Source organism: Rhinoraja longicauda, chromosome 39 (genome assembly GCF_053455715.1).
Source record: "Rhinoraja longicauda isolate Sanriku21f chromosome 39, sRhiLon1.1, whole genome shotgun sequence".
Taxonomy (NCBI): domain Eukaryota; kingdom Metazoa; phylum Chordata; class Chondrichthyes; order Rajiformes; family Arhynchobatidae; genus Rhinoraja; species Rhinoraja longicauda.
This window is the reverse complement of record NC_135991.1, coordinates 7975155-7992887: the sequence shown is the minus strand read 5'-3', so window position 1 is coordinate 7992887 and position 17733 is coordinate 7975155. Positions and strand designations below refer to the sequence as shown.

Below are 17733 nucleotides of genomic sequence, written 5' to 3'. Positions count from 1 at the left end.
TTTAGTAGGCAAAACCCACCTTTATAGTAGGCAAACCCACCATTTTAGTAGGCAAAACCTGCCATTTTAGTAGGCAAAATCCACCATTTTAGAAGGCAAAACCCACCATTTTAGTAGGCAAGTCCGCCATTTTAGTAGGCAAAACCACCATTTTAGTAAGCTAACCCTGCCGTTCGCTATGCCTCTCGCAGTGTAATCAGTATTTTGGGGGAACAGTATGTGTGATGATACCATTAAAATGTAGAAAATATCTCATCTATCAATTCACAGACAATAGACAATAGGCGCAGGACGAGGCCATTCGGCCCTTCGAGCCAACACCGCAATTCAATGTGATCATGGCTGATCATTCTCAATCAGTACCCCGTTCCTGCCTTCTCCCCATACCCTCTGACTCCGCAATCCTTGAGAGCTCTATCTAGCTCTCTCTTGAATGCATTCAGAGAATTGGCCTCCACTGCCTTCTGAGGCAGAGAATTCCACAGATTCACAACTCTCTGACTGAAAAGGTTTTTCCTCATCTCAGTGCTAAATGGCCGACCCCTTATTCTTAAACTGTGGCCCCTTGTTCTGGACTCCCCCAACATGTTTCCTGCCTCTAAAGTGTCCAACCCCTTAATAATCTTATACGTTTCGATAAGATCCCCTCTCATCCTTCTAAATTCCAATGTATACAAGCCCAGTCGCTCCAGATTTGAGTTATTTTTCTTTTTAAATGTTTCTGCCTACTAAAATGGCGCCGTGACATATTACGGTTTTTAGGGTCGAGTGGTCTATCTTGTTCCTCTAGTATCTTTGGTCCTAACCGGGTTTTTCTTTCCGCTGCCTCAGGAGGCTGAGGTGTCCGGCCGAGAGCTGCCGCCGCCCGTGACGAGCAACGTGATCTACTGGCCCCTCAGCGAACTGCGAGCCGGCACCCGCAACTTTGCCGCGGACCGGAAGCTCGGCGAAGGCGGCTTTGGCTGCGTCTACCGCGGGCTGATGCGGCACACCGAATTCGCTGTCAAGCGGCTGAAAGAGGTGAGCCCCCTCAAATACCGCTGGGGTCCCTCGCAACCCAACGCTGCCAAACCTCAAACCCCCAATCTCAATTCGTGCGGCGCCGCCTCACAGCGCCAGATAACCCGGCTTCCATCCTCACCTCAGCTGCTGTCAGTGCGGAGTTTGCACGTTCACTCCGTGACCACGTAGGTTTCCTCCGGGCGCTCCGGTTTCCTCCCACCAGCCTAAGACAATAGACAATAGGTGCAGGAGGAGGCCATTCGGCCCTTCGAGCCTGTACGCACTTCCATTCGATGTGATCATGGCTGATCATCCACAATCAGTACCCCGTTCCTGCCTTCTCCCCATACCCCCTGAATGCGCTATCATTAAGAGCTCTATCGGACAATAGACAATAGACAATAGGTGCAGGAGGAGGCCATTCGGCCCTTCGAGCCAGCACCGCCATTCAATGTGATCATGGCTGATCATCCACAATCAGTACCCTGTTCCTGCCCTCTCCCCATACCCCCTGACTCCGCTATTGTTAAGAGCTCTATCGAACACTCTCTTGAATGCATCCAGAGAATTGGCCTCCACTGCCTTCTGAGGCAGAGAATTCCACAGATTCACAACTCTCTTGAGTGAAAAAGTTTTTCCTCATCTCCGTTCTAAATGGCCGACCCCTTATTCTTAAACTGTGGCCCCTCGTTCTGGTCTCCGCCAACTTCGGGAACATGTTTCCTGCCTCTAGCATGTCCAATCCCTTAATAATCTTATATGTTTCAATAAGATCCCCTCTCATCCGTCTAAATTCCAGTGTATACAAGCCTAGTCGCTCCAGTCTTTCAACGTACGACAGTCCCGCCATTCCGGGAATTAACCTGGTGAACCTACGCTGCACGCCCTCAATAGCAAGAATGTCCTTCAAGTTTGGAGACCAAAACTGTACATGGGGGTTTGTTGGTTAATTGGCATCAGTTAGTTGTACATTTTTAGTGGTGAGTGTAGGTTAATGCTGGTGTACGGGGGTGATCGTTGGGTGGCAGGGGCTTGGTGTTGATTCTTGCTATTGAGGGAGTGCAGCGTAGGTTCACCAGGTTGATTCCCGGGATGGCGGGACTGACATATGATGATAATAATAATAATGCATTTTATTTATATAGCGCTTTTCATATACTCAAAGACGCTTTACAGAGATTTTGAGAACATAGGGAAATGAATAAATAGATAAATAAGTAAATAAATAAATGAACAGAGAAAGGAGACAGAAGGTGAGGTGACCTTCAGTGGTTGAAGGCAGTACTGAACAGGTGAGACTTCAGCGATGTTTTGAATGTGGTGAGTGTGGGGGAGTCTCTAACGGTTTGGGGTAGTGAGTTCCATAAGGTGGGAGCAGCGATGGAGAAAGCCCTGTCCCCCCAGGATCTGAGTTTAGTCCGGATGTGGGGAGATAGGAGATTGGCAGCGGCAGAGCGGAGGGTGCAGGTGGGAGTGTGCCTGTGGAGGAGGTCGGTCAGGTAGGATGGAGCCAGGTTATGGAGGGCTTTGTAGGTCATGAGGAGGATTTTGTACTGGATTCTCTGGGGGATGGGGAGCCAGTGGAGTTTATAAAGGACGGGGGTGATATGGTCACGGATCGAGGTGTGTGTGAGTAGACGGGCAGCGGAGTTTTGAATGTATTGAAGTTTATTGATGATTTTTGAGGGTGCGCCATAGAGGAGGCTGTTGCAGTAGTCCAGACGGGAGGTGATGAAGGCGTGGATGAGGGTTTCTGCAGCTGTGGAGGAGAGGGATGGACGGAGACGGGCAATGTTTTTGAGGTGGAAGAAGGCTGTCTTTGTGATGTGTTTGATGTGTTTGTCGAAGGAGAGGGTTTGATCAAGGATGATTCCAAGATTCCGGATGTGAGGTGAGGTGGATACTGGGAGACCATCAATGTTGAGGATGAAGTTTTGGGTGGATTTGGTGAGCGTTTTTGGACCAATGATGATGATTTCAGATTTGTTGCAATTGAGTTTGAGGAAGTTTGATTGAAGCCAAGATTTTATTTCAGTAATGCAGTTTGTCAGTGTAGAGTGTGTGGTGGGGGAGATTGACTTGGTGGAGATGAGGAGCTGGATATCATCGGCGAAGCAGTGGAAGTTGAAAGAATGGTGAAAGAATGGGTCGACTGGGCTTGTATTCACTGGAATTTAGAAGGATGAGAGGGGATCTTATAGAAATATAAAATTCTTAAGGGATTGGACAGGCTAGATGCAGGAAAAACGTTCCCCATGTTGGGGGAGTCCAGAACCAGGGGCCACACACAGTTTAAGAATAAGGGGTCGGCCGTTTAGAACTGAGATGAGGAAAAACATTTCCACTCAGCGAGTTGTGAATCTGTGGAATTCTCTGCCACAGAAGGCAGTGGAGGCCAATTCTCTGAATGTTTTCAAGAGGGAGATAGATTTAGCTCTTAGGGCTAACGGAATCAAGGGATATGGGGAGAAAGCAGGAACGGGGTACTGATTGGGGATGATCAGCCATGATCATATTGAATGGCGATGCTGGCTTGAATGGCCGAATGACCTACTAGAAACGTATAAAATAGGTGCAGGAGGAGGCCATTCGGCCCTTCGAGCCAGCACCGCCATTCATTGTGCTCATGGCTGATCGTCCACAATCAGTAACCCGTGCCTGCCTTCTCCCCATATCCCTTGATTCCACTAGCCCCGAGAGCTCTATCTAACTCTCTCTTAAAACTATCCAGTGATTTGGCCTCCACTGCCCTCTGTAGCAGAGAATTCCACAAATTCACAACTGAAAAAGTTCCTTCAAACCTCAGTTTTAAATGGCCTCCCCTTTATTCTTAGACTGTGTGGCCCCTGGTTCTGGACTCCCCCAACATTGGGAACATTTTTCCTGCATCTAGCTTGTCCAGTCCTTTTCGAATTTTGGACGTCACTATAAGATCCACTCTCATCCTTGTAAACTCCAGTGAATACAAGCCTCCTGCACCTATCTTCTATGTTTCTATCCCACACATCCTAGACATAGAAACATAGAAAATAGGTGCAGGAGTAGGCCATTCGGCCCTTCGAGCCTGTACGCACCGCCATTCAATATGATCATGGCTGATCATCCAACTCAGTATCCCGTACCTGCCTCCTCTCCATACCCCCTGATCCCTTTAGCCATAAGGGCCACATCTAACTCCCTCTTAAATATAGCCAATGAACTGGCCTCAACTACCCTCTGTGGCAGAGAATTCCACAGATTCACCACTCTCTGTGTGAAAAAAAACGTTCTCATCTCGGTCCTAAAAGACTTCTCCCTTATCCTTAAACTGTGACCCCTTGTTCTGGACTTCCCCAACATTGGGAACATTTTTCCTGCATCTAGCTTGTCCAGTCCTTTTCGAATTTTGTACGTCTCTATAAGATCCCCCTCTCATCCTTGTAAACCCCAGTGAATACAAGCCTCCTGCACCTATTTTCTATGTTTCTATCCCTCACATCCTAGGGACAATTTACAATTTTACCAAGCCAAGTAACCTATAAACCTGCACGTCTGTGGGGTGTGGGAGGAAACCGGAGATCCGGGGGGGGGGAACCCACGCAGGTCACGGGGAGAAAGCAACCGTGGTCAGGATGGAACCCGGGCCTCTGGCGCTGTGAGGCGGCAACTCTACCGCTGCGCCACCCTGCTGCCCTCACCCTGACCGCCACGGGGAAGGGGCCTCTCTTGTTCTTCCAGAACCTTCTCATTCCATCTTCTCGGTGCAGGATTCCGATTTGGATTGGAGGACAGTGCAAGAGAGTTTTTACACAGAGCTGGAGAAGCTTTACCTGTGAGTGGACTTCACCGTGCACAGTTTTGTCTGGGGTTGCTCCTTTTAGTTTAACGTGTAGGAAAGAACAGCAGACGCTGGTTTAGTTTAGAGATACAGCGCGGAAACAGGCCCTTTCGGCCCACCGGGTCCGCGCCGACCAGCGATCCCCGCACATTAGCACCATCCTACACCCACTAGGGACAATGTTTACATTTACACCAAGCCAAATAACCTACAAACCCGTACGTCTTTGGTGTGTGGGAGGAAACCGAAGATCTCGGAGAAAACCCACGCAGGTCACGGGGAGAACGTGCAGACAGCACCCGTAGTCAGGATCGAACCCGGGTCTCCGGCGCTGCATTCCCAATGTTGGGCCAGTCCAGAACCAGGGGCCACAGTTTTAGAATAAAGGGGAGGCCATTTAAAACTGAGGTGAGAAGGAACTACCTCTGCGCCACTGAAGATAGACACAAAATGCTGGAGTATGAAATGATGAGAGGAGTAGATCGGGTAGACGCACAGAGTCTCTTGCCCAGAGTAGGGGAATCGAGGACATAGGTTTAAGGTGAAGGGGGAAAGATTTAATAGGAACCTGAGGGGTAACTTTTCCACACAAAGGGTGGTGGGTGTATGGAACGAGCTGCCGGTGGAGGTAGTTGAGGCTGGGACTATCCCAGCGTTTAAGAAACAGTTACACAGGTACATGGACAGGACAGGATTGGAGGGATATGGACCAAATGCAGGCAGGTGGGACTAGTGTAGCTGGGGCATGTTGGTCAGTGTCGGTCTATAATTCAGCAGGTCAGGCAGCATCTCCGGAGAGAAGGAATGGGTGACGTTTCGGGTTGAGACCCTGCTACATTTTCCATGATCAACGTCCACTTTGATCTGTGTTTTCACACCTTACCCTTCCACATCTCTTTCTCCCTCTCCCCTGGCTCTCAGTCTGAAGAAAGGTCTCGACCCGAAACGTCACCCATTCCTTCTCTCCAGAGATGCTGCCTGTCCCGCTGAGTTACTCCAGCACTTTGTGTCTGTCATGATAAGGGAATAGCAAGGTAAAGCCAGTAAAGTCCCATCAAAGGTAGTCCGTGGATCTCCAATGAGGTAGATGGGAGGTCAGGACCACTCTCTGGTTGTGGTAGGACGGTTCAGTTGCCTGATAACAGCCGGGAAGAAACTCTCCCCGAATCTGGAGGTGTGCGTTTTCACACTTCTGTACCTCTTGCCCGATGGGAGAGGGGAGAAGAGGGAGTGAGACTAGTCCTTGATTATGCTGCTGGCCTTGCCGAGTCAGCATGGGGTGTGGATGGAGTCGATGGCGGGGGAGGTTGGTTTGTTTGTGCGTGCGTGATGGTCTGGGCTGCGTCGTCCTTGTTGACGTTTGCTCCTTGTCTTCCCGTGTGGTCGAGGTACCGGCACCCAAACATCATGGAGCTCGCTGGCTGCTGCGTGGAGGATGGCATCTACTGCCTGGTGTACAACTACATGCCCAATGGCTCACTGCAGGAACGTCTACAGTGTCAGGTACCCCCGATTATCATCATCACCACGCGTACCCACGTACAGTAAACCCTCGCTGTAACCGAGAGTTGTAGAGCAGAGGGATCTAGGAGCGCAGGTACACAGTTCCCAGGTAGACAGGGAGTGTTGTAGAGCAGAGAGGGATCTAGGAGCGCAGGTACACAGTTCCCAGGTAGACAGGGAGTGTTGTAGAGCAGAGGATCTAGGAGCGCAGGTACACTGTTCCCTGAAAGTGGTGTCACAGGTAGACAGGGAGTGTTGTAGAGCAGAGGGATCTAGGAGCGCAGGTACACAGTTCCCAGGTAGACAGGGAGTGTTGTAGAGCAGAGAGGGATCTAGGAGCGCAGGTACACAGTTCCCAGGTAGACAGGGAGTGTTGTAGAGCAGAGGATCTAGGAGCGCAGGTACACTGTTCCCTGAAAGTGGTGTCACAGGTAGACAGGGAGTGTTGTAGAGCAGAGGGATCTAGGAGCGCAGGTACACAGTTCCCAGGTAGACAGGGAGTGTTGTAGAGCAGAGAGGGATCTAGGAGCGCAGGTACACAGTTCCCAGGTAGACAGGGAGTGTTGTAGAGCAGAGGATCTAGGAGCGCAGGTACACTGTTCCCTGAAAGTAGTGTCACAGGTAGACAGGGAGTGTTGTAGAGCAGAGGGATCTAGGAGCGCAGGTACACAGTTCCCAGGTAGACAGGGAGTGTTGTAGAGCAGAGGGGTCTAGGAGCGTAGGTACACAGTTCCCAGGTAGACAGGGAGTGTTGTAGAGCAGAGGATCTAGGAGCGCAGGTACACTGTTCCCTGAAAGTGGTGTCACAGGTAGACAGGGAGTGTTGTAGAGCACAGGGATCTAGGAACGCAGGTACACCGTTCCCAGGTAGACAGGGAGTGTTGTAGAGTAGAGGGATCTAGGAGCGCAGGTACATAGTCCCCAGGTAGACAGGGAGAGTTGTAGAGCAGAGAGGGATCTAGGAGCGCAGGTACACAGTTCCCTGAAAGTGGCATCACAAGTAGACAGGGAGTTTAGAGATACACTGCGGAAACAGGCCCTTCGGCCCACTGAGTCCACACTGACCAGTGATCGCCCGCACACTAACACTATCCTACACCCACTAGGGACAATGTACACTTACACCAAGCCAATTAACCTACAAACTTGTACGTCTTTGGAGTGTGGGAGGAAACCGGAGATCTCGGGGAAAACCCAGGGGCAGAACGTACAAACTCCGTACAGACGGCGCCCGTAGTCGGGATCGAACCCGGGTCTCCGGCGCTGCAAGCACTGTCAGGCAGTGAAGAAAGCCAATGGAATGTTGGCCTTCATAACAAGAGGAGTTGAGTATAGGAGCAAAGAGGTCCTTCTGCAGTTGTACAGGGCCCTAGTGAGACCGCACCTGGAGTACTGTGTGCAGTTTTGGTCTCCAAATTTGAGGAAGGATATTCTTGCTATTGAGGGTGTGCAGCGTAGGTTCACCAGGTTAATTCCCGGAATGGGAATATCATATGTTGAAAGACTGGAGCGACTAGGCTTGTATACACTGGAATTTAGAAGGATGAGAGGAGATCTTATCGAAACGTATAAGATTATTAAGGGGTTGGACACGTTAGAGGCAGGAAACATGTTCCCAATGTTGGGGGAGTCCAGAACAAGGGGCTACGGTTTAAGAATAAGGGGTAGGCCTTTTAGAACTGAGATGAGGAAAAACTTTTTCAGTCAGAGAGTTGTGAATCTGTGGAATTCTCTGCCTCAGAAGGCAGTGGAGGCCAATTCTCTGAATGCATTCAAGAGAGAGCTAGATAGAGCTCTTAAGGATAGCGGAGTCAGGGGGTATGGGGAGAAGGCAGGAACGGGGTACTGATTGAGAATGATCAGCCACGATCACGTTGAATGGTGGTGCGTACAGGCTCGAAGGGCCGAATGGCCTCCTCCTGCACCTATTGTCTATTGCAGGGAGGGGTGGGCTGTCCGCTGACTGGTCTCCCTCTCTGTCTCCCTCTGCAGGGCGGGACGGCCCCGCTGCCCTGGCTCCGGCGGCTCGAGGTGGCGCTGGGGACCGCTCGTGCCATCCAGTTCCTGCACGGCTGCCGGCCCAGCCTCATCCACGGCGACGTCAAGAGGTGACTGACCCTGGGGGGGGGGGGGGGGGTATAGGGAGGGCGGTGGAGATCGAGGGGGGGGGTGAGGTTTTTGGGCAGTAACGGAGGGGAGTGGAGAGGGAGGTGTGACGGGGGACGGTGGCCAGTTCCCCTCTCCACTTTCCCCTCCCCCCCTTCTATCTCCTTCCCCCTCCTCCTCCGACCCCCCCATCCCGCCTCATCCTCCCTTCCACCTTCTCAACCTTACCCCTCCACCGCTTCCTCCCAGCGTCTCCGTTCCTCTCCCCCTTCCCCCCCCCACCGATCTCACCGCCCCTCCCCCCCACCGATCTCACCGCCCCTCCTCCGATCTCACCCCTCTCACCCCCGTTCTCACCGCCCTCTCTCCCCCGTTCTCACCGCCCTCTCTCCCCCGTTCTCACCGCCCTCTCTCCCCGTTCTCACCGCCCTCTCACCCCCGTTCTCACCGCCCCCTCTCCCCCGTTCTCACCGCCCTCTCTCCCCGTTCTCACCGCCCCCTCTCCGCCGTTCTCACCGCCCTCTCTCCCCGTTCTCACCGGCCTCTCACCCCCGTTCTCACCGCCCCCTCTCCCCCGTTCTCACCGCCCTCTCTCCCCGTTCTCACCGCCCCCTCTCCCCCGTTCTCACCGCCCTCTCTCCCCGTTCTCACCGCCCTCTCTCCCCGTTCTCACCGCCCCCCTCCCCCGTTCTCACCGCCCTCTGTCCCCCATTCTCACCCCCTCCCCCCCGTTCTCACCGCCCCCTCTCCGCCGTTCTCACCGCCCTCTCTCCCCCGTTCTCACCGCCCTCTCACCCCCGTTCTCACCGCCCCCTCTCCCCCGTTCTCACCGCCCCCTCTCCCCCGTTCTCACCGCCCTCTCTCCCCGTTCTCACCGCCCCCTCTCCCCGTTCTCACCGCCCTCTCTCCCCGTTCTCACCGCCCCCTCTCCCCCGTTCTCACCGCCCTCTCTCCCCGTTCTCACCGCCCCCTCTCCCCCGTTCTCACCGCCCTCTCTCCCTGTTCTCACCGCCCTCTCACCCCCGTTCTCACCGCCCCCTCTCCCCCGTTCTCACCGCCCTCTCTCCCCGTTCTCACCGCCCTCTCTCCCCGTTCTCACCACCCCCCTCCCCCGTTCTCACCGCCCTCTGTCCCCCATTCTCACCCCCTCCCCCCCGTTCTCACCGCCCCCTCTCCGCCGTTCTCACCGCCCCCTCTCCCCCGTTCTCACCGCCCCCTCTCCCCCGTTCTCACCGCCCTCTCTCCCCCGTTCTCACCGCCCTCTCTCCCCCGATCTCACCGCCCTCTCACCCCCGTTCTCACTGCCCTTTCCCCCGTTCTCACTGCCCTTTCCCCCCGTTCTCACCCCTTCTCTGCCACTGTATGTTTCTTTTTTTTTTCCTAATCAGATGTGCAGCACTTTGGTCAACGTGGGTTGTTTTTAAATGTGCTATACAAATAAATTGACTTGACTTGACTTGACTTCTCTCCCCGCGGCAGTTCCAACATCCTGCTGGACGAGCATTTTGTGGCCAAGCTGGGGGACTTTGGGCTGGCGCGGTTCAGCCGTTACTCGTGCCGGCGTGAGGGCAGCTGCACGGTGGGCAGCACGCGCACGCTGCGGGGCACGCTGGCGTACCTGCCCGACGAGTACATCAAGTGCGGACAGCTCGCCCACGAGCTCGACACTTACAGCTTCGGCGTGGTGAGTGGCCGGGAGTGTGTGTGTGACGGGGCGGTGTGGGGGGGCTGCACTCTGTGTGTGTGTGTGTGTGTGTGGGGGGGGCAGTGTGGGGAGCTTCACTGTGAGTATGTATGTGTGTGTGCGTGTGTGTCTGTGTGTGTATCTGTGTGTGTATCTGTGTGTGTGTATCTGTCTGTCTGTCTCTCTCTGTCTGTCTCTCTGTCCCTCTGTCTCACAATGATGGCCCGTGTCTGAAGACTGGGCCCCTGGTCGATGGCAACCAAGTTCCAGACTCTCAGCAGCTTTTTTTCCCCTTCTGAACAAGGACTTTATTCCGTATTCGCATGTTACCATGAGCCAGAAGGTGCAAAGACTTTCAACAGTCACGTCACATCAGGCAACCATTATAATACAATGGCGCCATCTTTACCTACAATACGCTCGCCTCCACTCCCCGCGGCGACCAGCGTTGACGGAAGGCCTCCAGGGTCCACGTGTGTGTGTTGCCTCTTCCGGGACACGCGGGCACGGACGTAGGCCCGGAATAGGGCCGGGCAGCCGACTCTGGTGTGACCATCGACCGCCCGCTGCCTGGACCCGCGGGCGGCCATTTTGTCCAGGCCCTCCCTGCCCTGCGCCCAAACACCAACATCATGGGGACTCTAAAATAGAGGCAAATCTCGAGGAGCAACCCCTTCAGATAGAGGGAGCCTCGCTGTGCGTGTGGCGGGGCGGTGGGGAGGGAGGGAGGGAGCCGGTCTCGGACTCACCGGGACCTCCGCGGTGGGTGGACGTTGCCCCCTGCTGCCGGGACTCTGGAACTGCGGCCAAGGCCGGAGCCGGCAGATCCATCCCCATGGCTGAGCTTGCCCCACACTCACCCTCCACCCGCCTCTACCACAAACGCTCCTCCCTTGCAGGTTCTGCTGGAGATCCTGACCGGACGAAAAGCCCTGGAGAATGACGGCCCGGCAAAATCCAAGTTCCTGGTGAGTCCCCTGTCCAACCGATCCATATTCCCCCAGATCAGAGAGGGGCCAGAGGGATTGTCATGTGTACCGAGGTACAGTGAAAATCTTTTTGTTGCATGCCATCCAGTCAGCGGAAAGACAATACTCTGACTATCTTTAATCAGACTTTACTGGACTGGACTATTACACTAAACTATATATATAAAGCCAGAGAATAAAGTTTCGTGCAAGAGTCCAGTGCAGGAGTCCATATATATAAGAAAATAACTGCAGATGCTGGTACAAATCGAAGGGATTTATTCACAAAATGTTGGAGTAACTCAGCGGGTCAGGCAGCATCTCGGGAGAGAAGGAATGGGCGACGTTTCGGGTCGAGACCCTTCCTCAGACTGATGTCAGGGGGTGGGACAAAGGAAGGATATAGGTGGAGACAGGAAGATAGAGGGAGATCTAGGAAGGAGGAGGGGAAGAGAGGGACAGAGGAACTATCTAAAGTTGGAGAAGTCGATGTTCATACCACTGGGCTGCAAACTGCCCAGGCGAAATATGAGGTGCTGTTCCTCCAATTTCCGGTTCAGGCAGCATCTGTGGAGAACATGGACAGGTACAAAGTGCTGGAGTAACTCAGCGGGTCAGGCAGCATCTCTGTGGAGAACGTGGACAGGTACAAAGTGCTGGAGTAACTCAGCGGGTCGGGCAGCATCTCTGTGGAGAACGTGGATGGGTACAGAGTGCTGGAGTAACTCAGCGGGTCAGGCAGCATCTCTGTGGAGAACGTGGACGGGTACAAAGTGCTGGAGTAACTCAGCGGGTCAGGCAGCAACTCTGGAGTAAGATGATGGCTGACGTCTCGGGTCGGGACCCTTCTCCAGACGCCATTCGATCCTGTCTGAAGAAGGGTCTCGACCAGAAACGTCACCCAACTTTTTTCTCCAGCGATGCTGCCTGACCCGCTGAGTTACTCCGGCGCTTTGCGTTTGTCTCCGGTGTAAACCAGCACCTGCGGTTCCGTTCTCCGCCCTGTAAACCGACCGGACGCTCTTTTCTTGCCGGCCCCTCCCCGCTGCAGAAGGACGTGATCGAGGAGGAGGAGGAGGAGGAGGACGAGGAGGAGCAGAGGGCGGGCAAGGCGGGGCAGCAGGTTGCCGCCAGGGTTTGCCGCAAGCACCTGGACCTCAGGGCGGGACCCTGCCCACCCGACCTCCCCCCGCGCCTCTGCGCCCTCGCATCCGAGTGCCTCAGCCGCAAGAGGAAGAGGAGGCCCAAGATGACTCGGGTAAGTCACCACACGAGAGCAGAATCAGACCGCTTGGCCCATCCAGTCCATCACTGATAGGAGAAGAATGAAACATAGAAAATAGGTGCAGGAGTAGGCCATTCGGCCCTTCGAGCCTGTACGCGCCGCCATTCAATATGATCATGGCTGATCATCCAACTCAGTATCCCGTACCTGCCTTCTCTCCATACCCCCTGATCCCTTTAGCCACAAGGGCCACATCTAACTCCCCCTTAAATATAGCCAATGAACTGGCCTCAACTACCTCCTGTGGCAGAGAATTCCACAGATTCACCACTCTCTGTGTGGAAAAAAAACGTTCTCATCTCGGTCCTAAAAGACTTCCCCCTTATCCTTAAACTGTGACCCCTTGTTCTGGACTTCCCCAACATCGGGAACAATCTTCCTGCATCTAGCCTGTCCAACCCCTTAAGAATTTTGTAAGTTTCTATAAGATCCCCCCTCAATCTTCTAAATCCCAGCGAGTACAAGCCGAGTCTATCCAGTCTTTCTTCATATGAAAGTCCTGCCATCCCAGGGATCAATCTGGTGAACCTTCTCTCCGCGAGATGCAGGAAAAATGTTCCCAATGTTGGGCGAGTCCAGAACCAGGGGCCACACAGTCTTAGAATAAAGGGGAGGCCATTTAAAACTGAGGTGAGAAGGGACGTTTTCACCCAGAGAGTTGTGAATGTGTGGGATTCTCTGCCACAGAGGGCAGTGGAGGCCAAATCACTGGATGGATTTAAGAGACAGTTAGATAGAGCTCTAGGGGGCTAGTGGAATCATGGGATATGGGGAGAAGGCAGGCACGGGTTACTGATTGCGGCAGCGTGGGTGGGTGAGTTTAGTGTTTGGGCAGCGTGGGTGGGTGGGTGGGTTTCGTGCCGGTGGCGTGGGTGCGTTGCGTTTCGTGTGTGGACGGCGTGGGTGCGTGCGTTTCGTGTTCGGGCGGCGTGGGTGGGTGCGTTTCGTGTTCGGGTGGCGTGGGTGCGTTGCGTTTCGTGTTCGGGTGGCGTGGGTGCGTTGCGTTTCGTGTTTGGATAGCGTGGGTGGGTGCGTTTCGTGTTTGGATAGCGTGGGTGCGTTGCGTTTCGTGTTCGGGTGGCGTGGGTGCGTTGCGTTTTGTGTTCGGGTGGCGTGGGTGCGTTGCGTTTTGTGCCGGGCAGCGTGGGTGCGTTGCGTTTCGTGTTCGGGCGGCGTGGGTGCGTTTCGTGTTCGGGTGGCGTGGGTGCGTTTCGTGTTCGGGTGGCGTGGGTGCGTTGCGTTTCGTGTTCGGGTGGCGTGGGTGCGTTGCGTTTCGTGTTCGGGTGGCGTGGGTGCGTTGCGTTTCGTGTTCGGGCGGCGTGGGTGCGTTGCGTTTCGTGTTCGGGTGGCGTGGGTGCGTTGCGTTTCGTGTTCGGGCGGCGTGGGTGCGTTGCGTTTCGTGTTCGGGTGGCGTGGGTGCGTTGCGTTTCGTGTTCGGGTGGCGTGGGTGCGTTGCGTTTCGTGTTCGGGCGGCGTGGGTGCGTTGCGTTTCGTGTTCGGGTGGCGTGGGTGCGTTGCGTTTCGTGTTCGGGTGGCGTGGGTGCGTTGCGTTTCGTGTTCGGGCAGCGTGGGTGCGTTTCGTGTTCGGGTGGCGTGGGTGCGTTGCGTTTCGTGTTCGGGCGGCGTGGGTGCGTTGCGTTTCGTGTTCGGGTGGCGTGGGTGCGTTGCGTTTCGTGTTCGGGCGGCGTGGGTGCGTTGCGTTTCGTGTTCGGGTGGCGTGGGTGCGTTGCGTTTCGTGTTCGGGTGGCGTGGGTGCGTTGCGTTTCGTGTTCGGGTGGCGTGGGTGCGTTGCGTTTTGTGTTCGGGTGGCGTGGGTGCGTTGCGTTTTGTGCCGGGCAGCGTGGGTGCGTTGCGTTTCGTGTTCGGGCGGCGTGGGTGCGTTTCGTGTTCGGGTGGCGTGGGTGCGTTTCGTGTTCGGGCGGCGTGGGTGCGTTGCGTTTCGTGTTCGGGTGGCGTGGGTGCGTTGCGTTTCGTGTTCGGGTGGCGTGGGTGCGTTGCGTTTTGTGTTCGGGTGGCGTGGGTGCGTTGCGTTTTGTGCCGGGCAGCGTGGGTGCGTTGCGTTTCGTGTTCGGGCGGCGTGGGTGCGTTTCGTGTTCGGGTGGCGTGGGTGCGTTTCGTGTTCGGGTGGCGTGGGTGCGTTTCGTGTTCGGGTGGCGTGGGTGCGTTGCGTTTCGTGTTCGGGCGGCGTGGGTGCGTTGCGTTTCGTGTTCGGGTGGCGTGGGTGCGTTGCGTTTCGTGTTCGGGCGGCGTGGGTGCGTTGCGTTTCGTGTTCGGGTGGCGTGGGTGCGTTTCGTGTTCGGGCGGCGTGGGTGCGTTGCGTTTCGTGTTCGGGTGGCGTGGGTGCGTTGCGTTTCGTGTTCGGGCGGCGTGGGTGCGTTGCGTTTCGTGTTCGGGTGGCGTGGGTGCGTTGCGTTTCGTGTTCGGGTGGCGTGGGTGCGTTGCGTTTCGTGTTCGGGCGGCGTGGGTGCGTTGCGTTTCGTGTTCGGGTGGCGTGGGTGCGTTGCGTTTCGTGTTCGGGCGGCGTGGGTGCGTTGCGTTTCGTGTTCGGGTGGCGTGGGTGGGTGCGTTTCGTGTTCGGGCGGCGTGGGTGCGTTGCGTTTCGTGTTCGGGTGGCGTGGGTGCGTTGCGTTTCGTGTTCGGGCGGCGTGGGTGCGTTGCGTTTCGTGTTCGGGTGGCGTGGGTGGGTGCGTTTCGTGTTCGGGTGGCGTGGGTGCGTTTCGTGTTCGGGTGGCGTGGGTGCGTTGCGTTTCGTGTTCGGGCGGCGTGGGTGCGTTGCGTTTCGTGTTCGGGTGGCGTGGGTGCGTTGCGTTTCGTGTTCGGGCGGCGTGGGTGCGTTGCGTTTCGTGTTCGGGTGGCGTGGGTGCGTTTCGTGTTCGGGCGGCGTGGGTGCGTTGCGTTTCGTGTTCGGGTGGCGTGGGTGCGTTGCGTTTCGTGTTCGGGTGGCGTGGGTGCGTTGCGTTTCGTGTTCGGGTGGCGTGGGTGCGTTGCGTTTTGTGTTCGGGTGGCGTGGGTGCGTTGCGTTTTGTGCCGGGCAGCGTGGGTGCGTTGCGTTTCGTGTTCGGGCGGCGTGGGTGCGTTTCGTGTTCGGGTGGCGTGGGTGCGTTTCGTGTTCGGGTGGCGTGGGTGCGTTTCGTGTTCGGGTGGCGTGGGTGCGTTGCGTTTCGTGTTCGGGCGGCGTGGGTGCGTTGCGTTTCGTGTTCGGGTGGCGTGGGTGCGTTGCGTTTCGTGTTCGGGCGGCGTGGGTGCGTTGCGTTTCGTGTTCGGGTGGCGTGGGTGGGTGCGTTTCGTGTTCGGGCGGCGTGGGTGCGTTGCGTTTCGTGTTCGGGTGGCGTGGGTGCGTTGCGTTTCGTGTTCGGGCGGCGTGGGTGCGTTGCGTTTCGTGTTCGGGTGGCGTGGGTGGGTGCGTTTCGTGTTCGGGTGGCGTGGGTGCGTTTCGTGTTCGGGTGGCGTGGGTGCGTTGCGTTTCGTGTTCGGGCGGCGTGGGTGCGTTGCGTTTCGTGTTCGGGTGGCGTGGGTGCGTTGCGTTTCGTGTTCGGGTGGCGTGGGTGCGTTGCGTTTCGTGTTCGGGCGGCGTGGGTGCGTTGCGTTTCGTGTTCGGGTGGCGTGGGTGCGTTGCGTTTCGTGTTCGGGTGGCGTGGGTGCGTTGCGTTTCGTGTTCGGGCGGCGTGGGTGCGTTGCGTTTCGTGTTCGGGTGGCGTGGGTGCGTTGCGTTTCGTGTTCGGGCGGCGTGGGTGCGTTGCGTTTCGTGTTCGGGTGGCGTGGGTGGGTGCGTTTCGTGTTCGGGCGGCGTGGGTGCGTTGCGTTTCGTGTTCGGGTGGCGTGGGTGCGTTGCGTTTCGTGTTCGGGCGGCGTGGGTGCGTTGCGTTTCGTGTTCGGGTGGCGTGGGTGGGTGCGTTTCGTGTTCGGGTGGCGTGGGTGCGTTTCGTGTTCGGGTGGCGTGGGTGCGTTGCGTTTCGTGTTCGGGCGGCGTGGGTGCGTTGCGTTTCGTGTTCGGGTGGCGTGGGTGCGTTGCGTTTCGTGTTCGGGCGGCGTGGGTGCGTTGCGTTTCGTGTTCGGGTGGCGTGGGTGCGTTTCGTGTTCGGGCGGCGTGGGTGCGTTGCGTTTCGTGTTCGGGTGGCGTGGGTGCGTTGCGTTTCGTGTTCGGGTGGCGTGGGTGCGTTGCGTTTCGTGTTCGGGTGGCGTGGGTGCGTTGCGTTTTGTGTTCGGGTGGCGTGGGTGCGTTGCGTTTTGTGCCGGGCAGCGTGGGTGCGTTGCGTTTCGTGTTCGGGCGGCGTGGGTGCGTTTCGTGTTCGGGTGGCGTGGGTGCGTTTCGTGTTCGGGTGGCGTGGGTGCGTTTCGTGTTCGGGTGGCGTGGGTGCGTTGCGTTTCGTGTTCGGGCGGCGTGGGTGCGTTGCGTTTCGTGTTCGGGTGGCGTGGGTGCGTTGCGTTTCGTGTTCGGGCGGCGTGGGTGCGTTGCGTTTCGTGTTCGGGTGGCGTGGGTGGGTGCGTTTCGTGTTCGGGCGGCGTGGGTGCGTTGCGTTTCGTGTTCGGGTGGCGTGGGTGCGTTGCGTTTCGTGTTCGGGCAGCGTGGGTGCGTTGCGTTTCGTGTTCGGGTGGCGTGGGTGCGTTTCGTGTTCGGGTGGCGTGGGTGCGTTTCGTGTTCGGGTGGCGTGGGTGCGTTTCGTGTTCGGGTGGCGTGGGTGCGTTGCGTTTCGTGTTCGGGCGGCGTGGGTGCGTTGCGTTTCGTGTTCGGGTGGCGTGGGTGCGTTGCGTTTCGTGTTCGGGCGGCGTGGGTGCGTTGCGTTTCGTGTTCGGGTGGCGTGGGTGCGTTGCGTTTCGTGTTCGGGTGGCGTGGGTGCGTTGCGTTTCGTGTTCGGGTGGCGTGGGTGCGTTGCGTTTCGTGTTCGGGCGGCGTGGGTGCGTTGCGTTTCGTGTTCGGGTGGCGTGGGTGCGTTGCGTTTCGTGTTCGGGTGGCGTGGGTGCGTTGCGTTTCGTGTTCGGGTGGCGTGGGTGGGTGCGTTTCGTGTTCGGGTGGCGTGGGTGCGTTTCGTGTTCGGGCGGCGTGGGTGCGTTGCGTTTCGTGTTCGGGTGGCGTGGGTGCGTTGCGTTTCGTGTTCGGGTGGCGTGGGTGCGTTGCGTTTTGTGTTCGGGTGGCGTGGGTGCGTTGCGTTTTGTGCCGGGCAGCGTGGGTGCGTTGCGTTTCGTGTTCGGGCGGCGTGGGTGCGTTTCGTGTTCGGGTGGCGTGGGTGCGTTTCGTGTTCGGGTGGCGTGGGTGCGTTTCGTGTTCGGGTGGCGTGGGTGCGTTGCGTTTCGTGTTCGGGCGGCGTGGGTGCGTTGCGTTTCGTGTTCGGGTGGCGTGGGTGCGTTGCGTTTCGTGTTCGGGCGGCGT

General features: G+C 56.8%; 1 protein-coding gene across 1 annotated transcript in view; it reads left to right on the top strand.

Moving 5' to 3' along the window:
• The window catches only part of irak1 (interleukin-1 receptor-associated kinase 1), a 63836-nt gene that overhangs the window by 33900 nt on the left and 12203 nt on the right, over positions 1–17733 (top strand). The window contains exons 5-11 of the mRNA XM_078430105.1: positions 832–1020; positions 4749–4813; positions 6208–6322; positions 8315–8430; positions 9908–10112; positions 11012–11080; positions 12132–12338. Of these exons, the coding sequence (XP_078286231.1) occupies positions 832–1020; positions 4749–4813; positions 6208–6322; positions 8315–8430; positions 9908–10112; positions 11012–11080; positions 12132–12338 (966 nt within the window). The remainder of the gene's footprint in view (positions 1–831; positions 1021–4748; positions 4814–6207; positions 6323–8314; positions 8431–9907; positions 10113–11011; positions 11081–12131; positions 12339–17733) is intronic.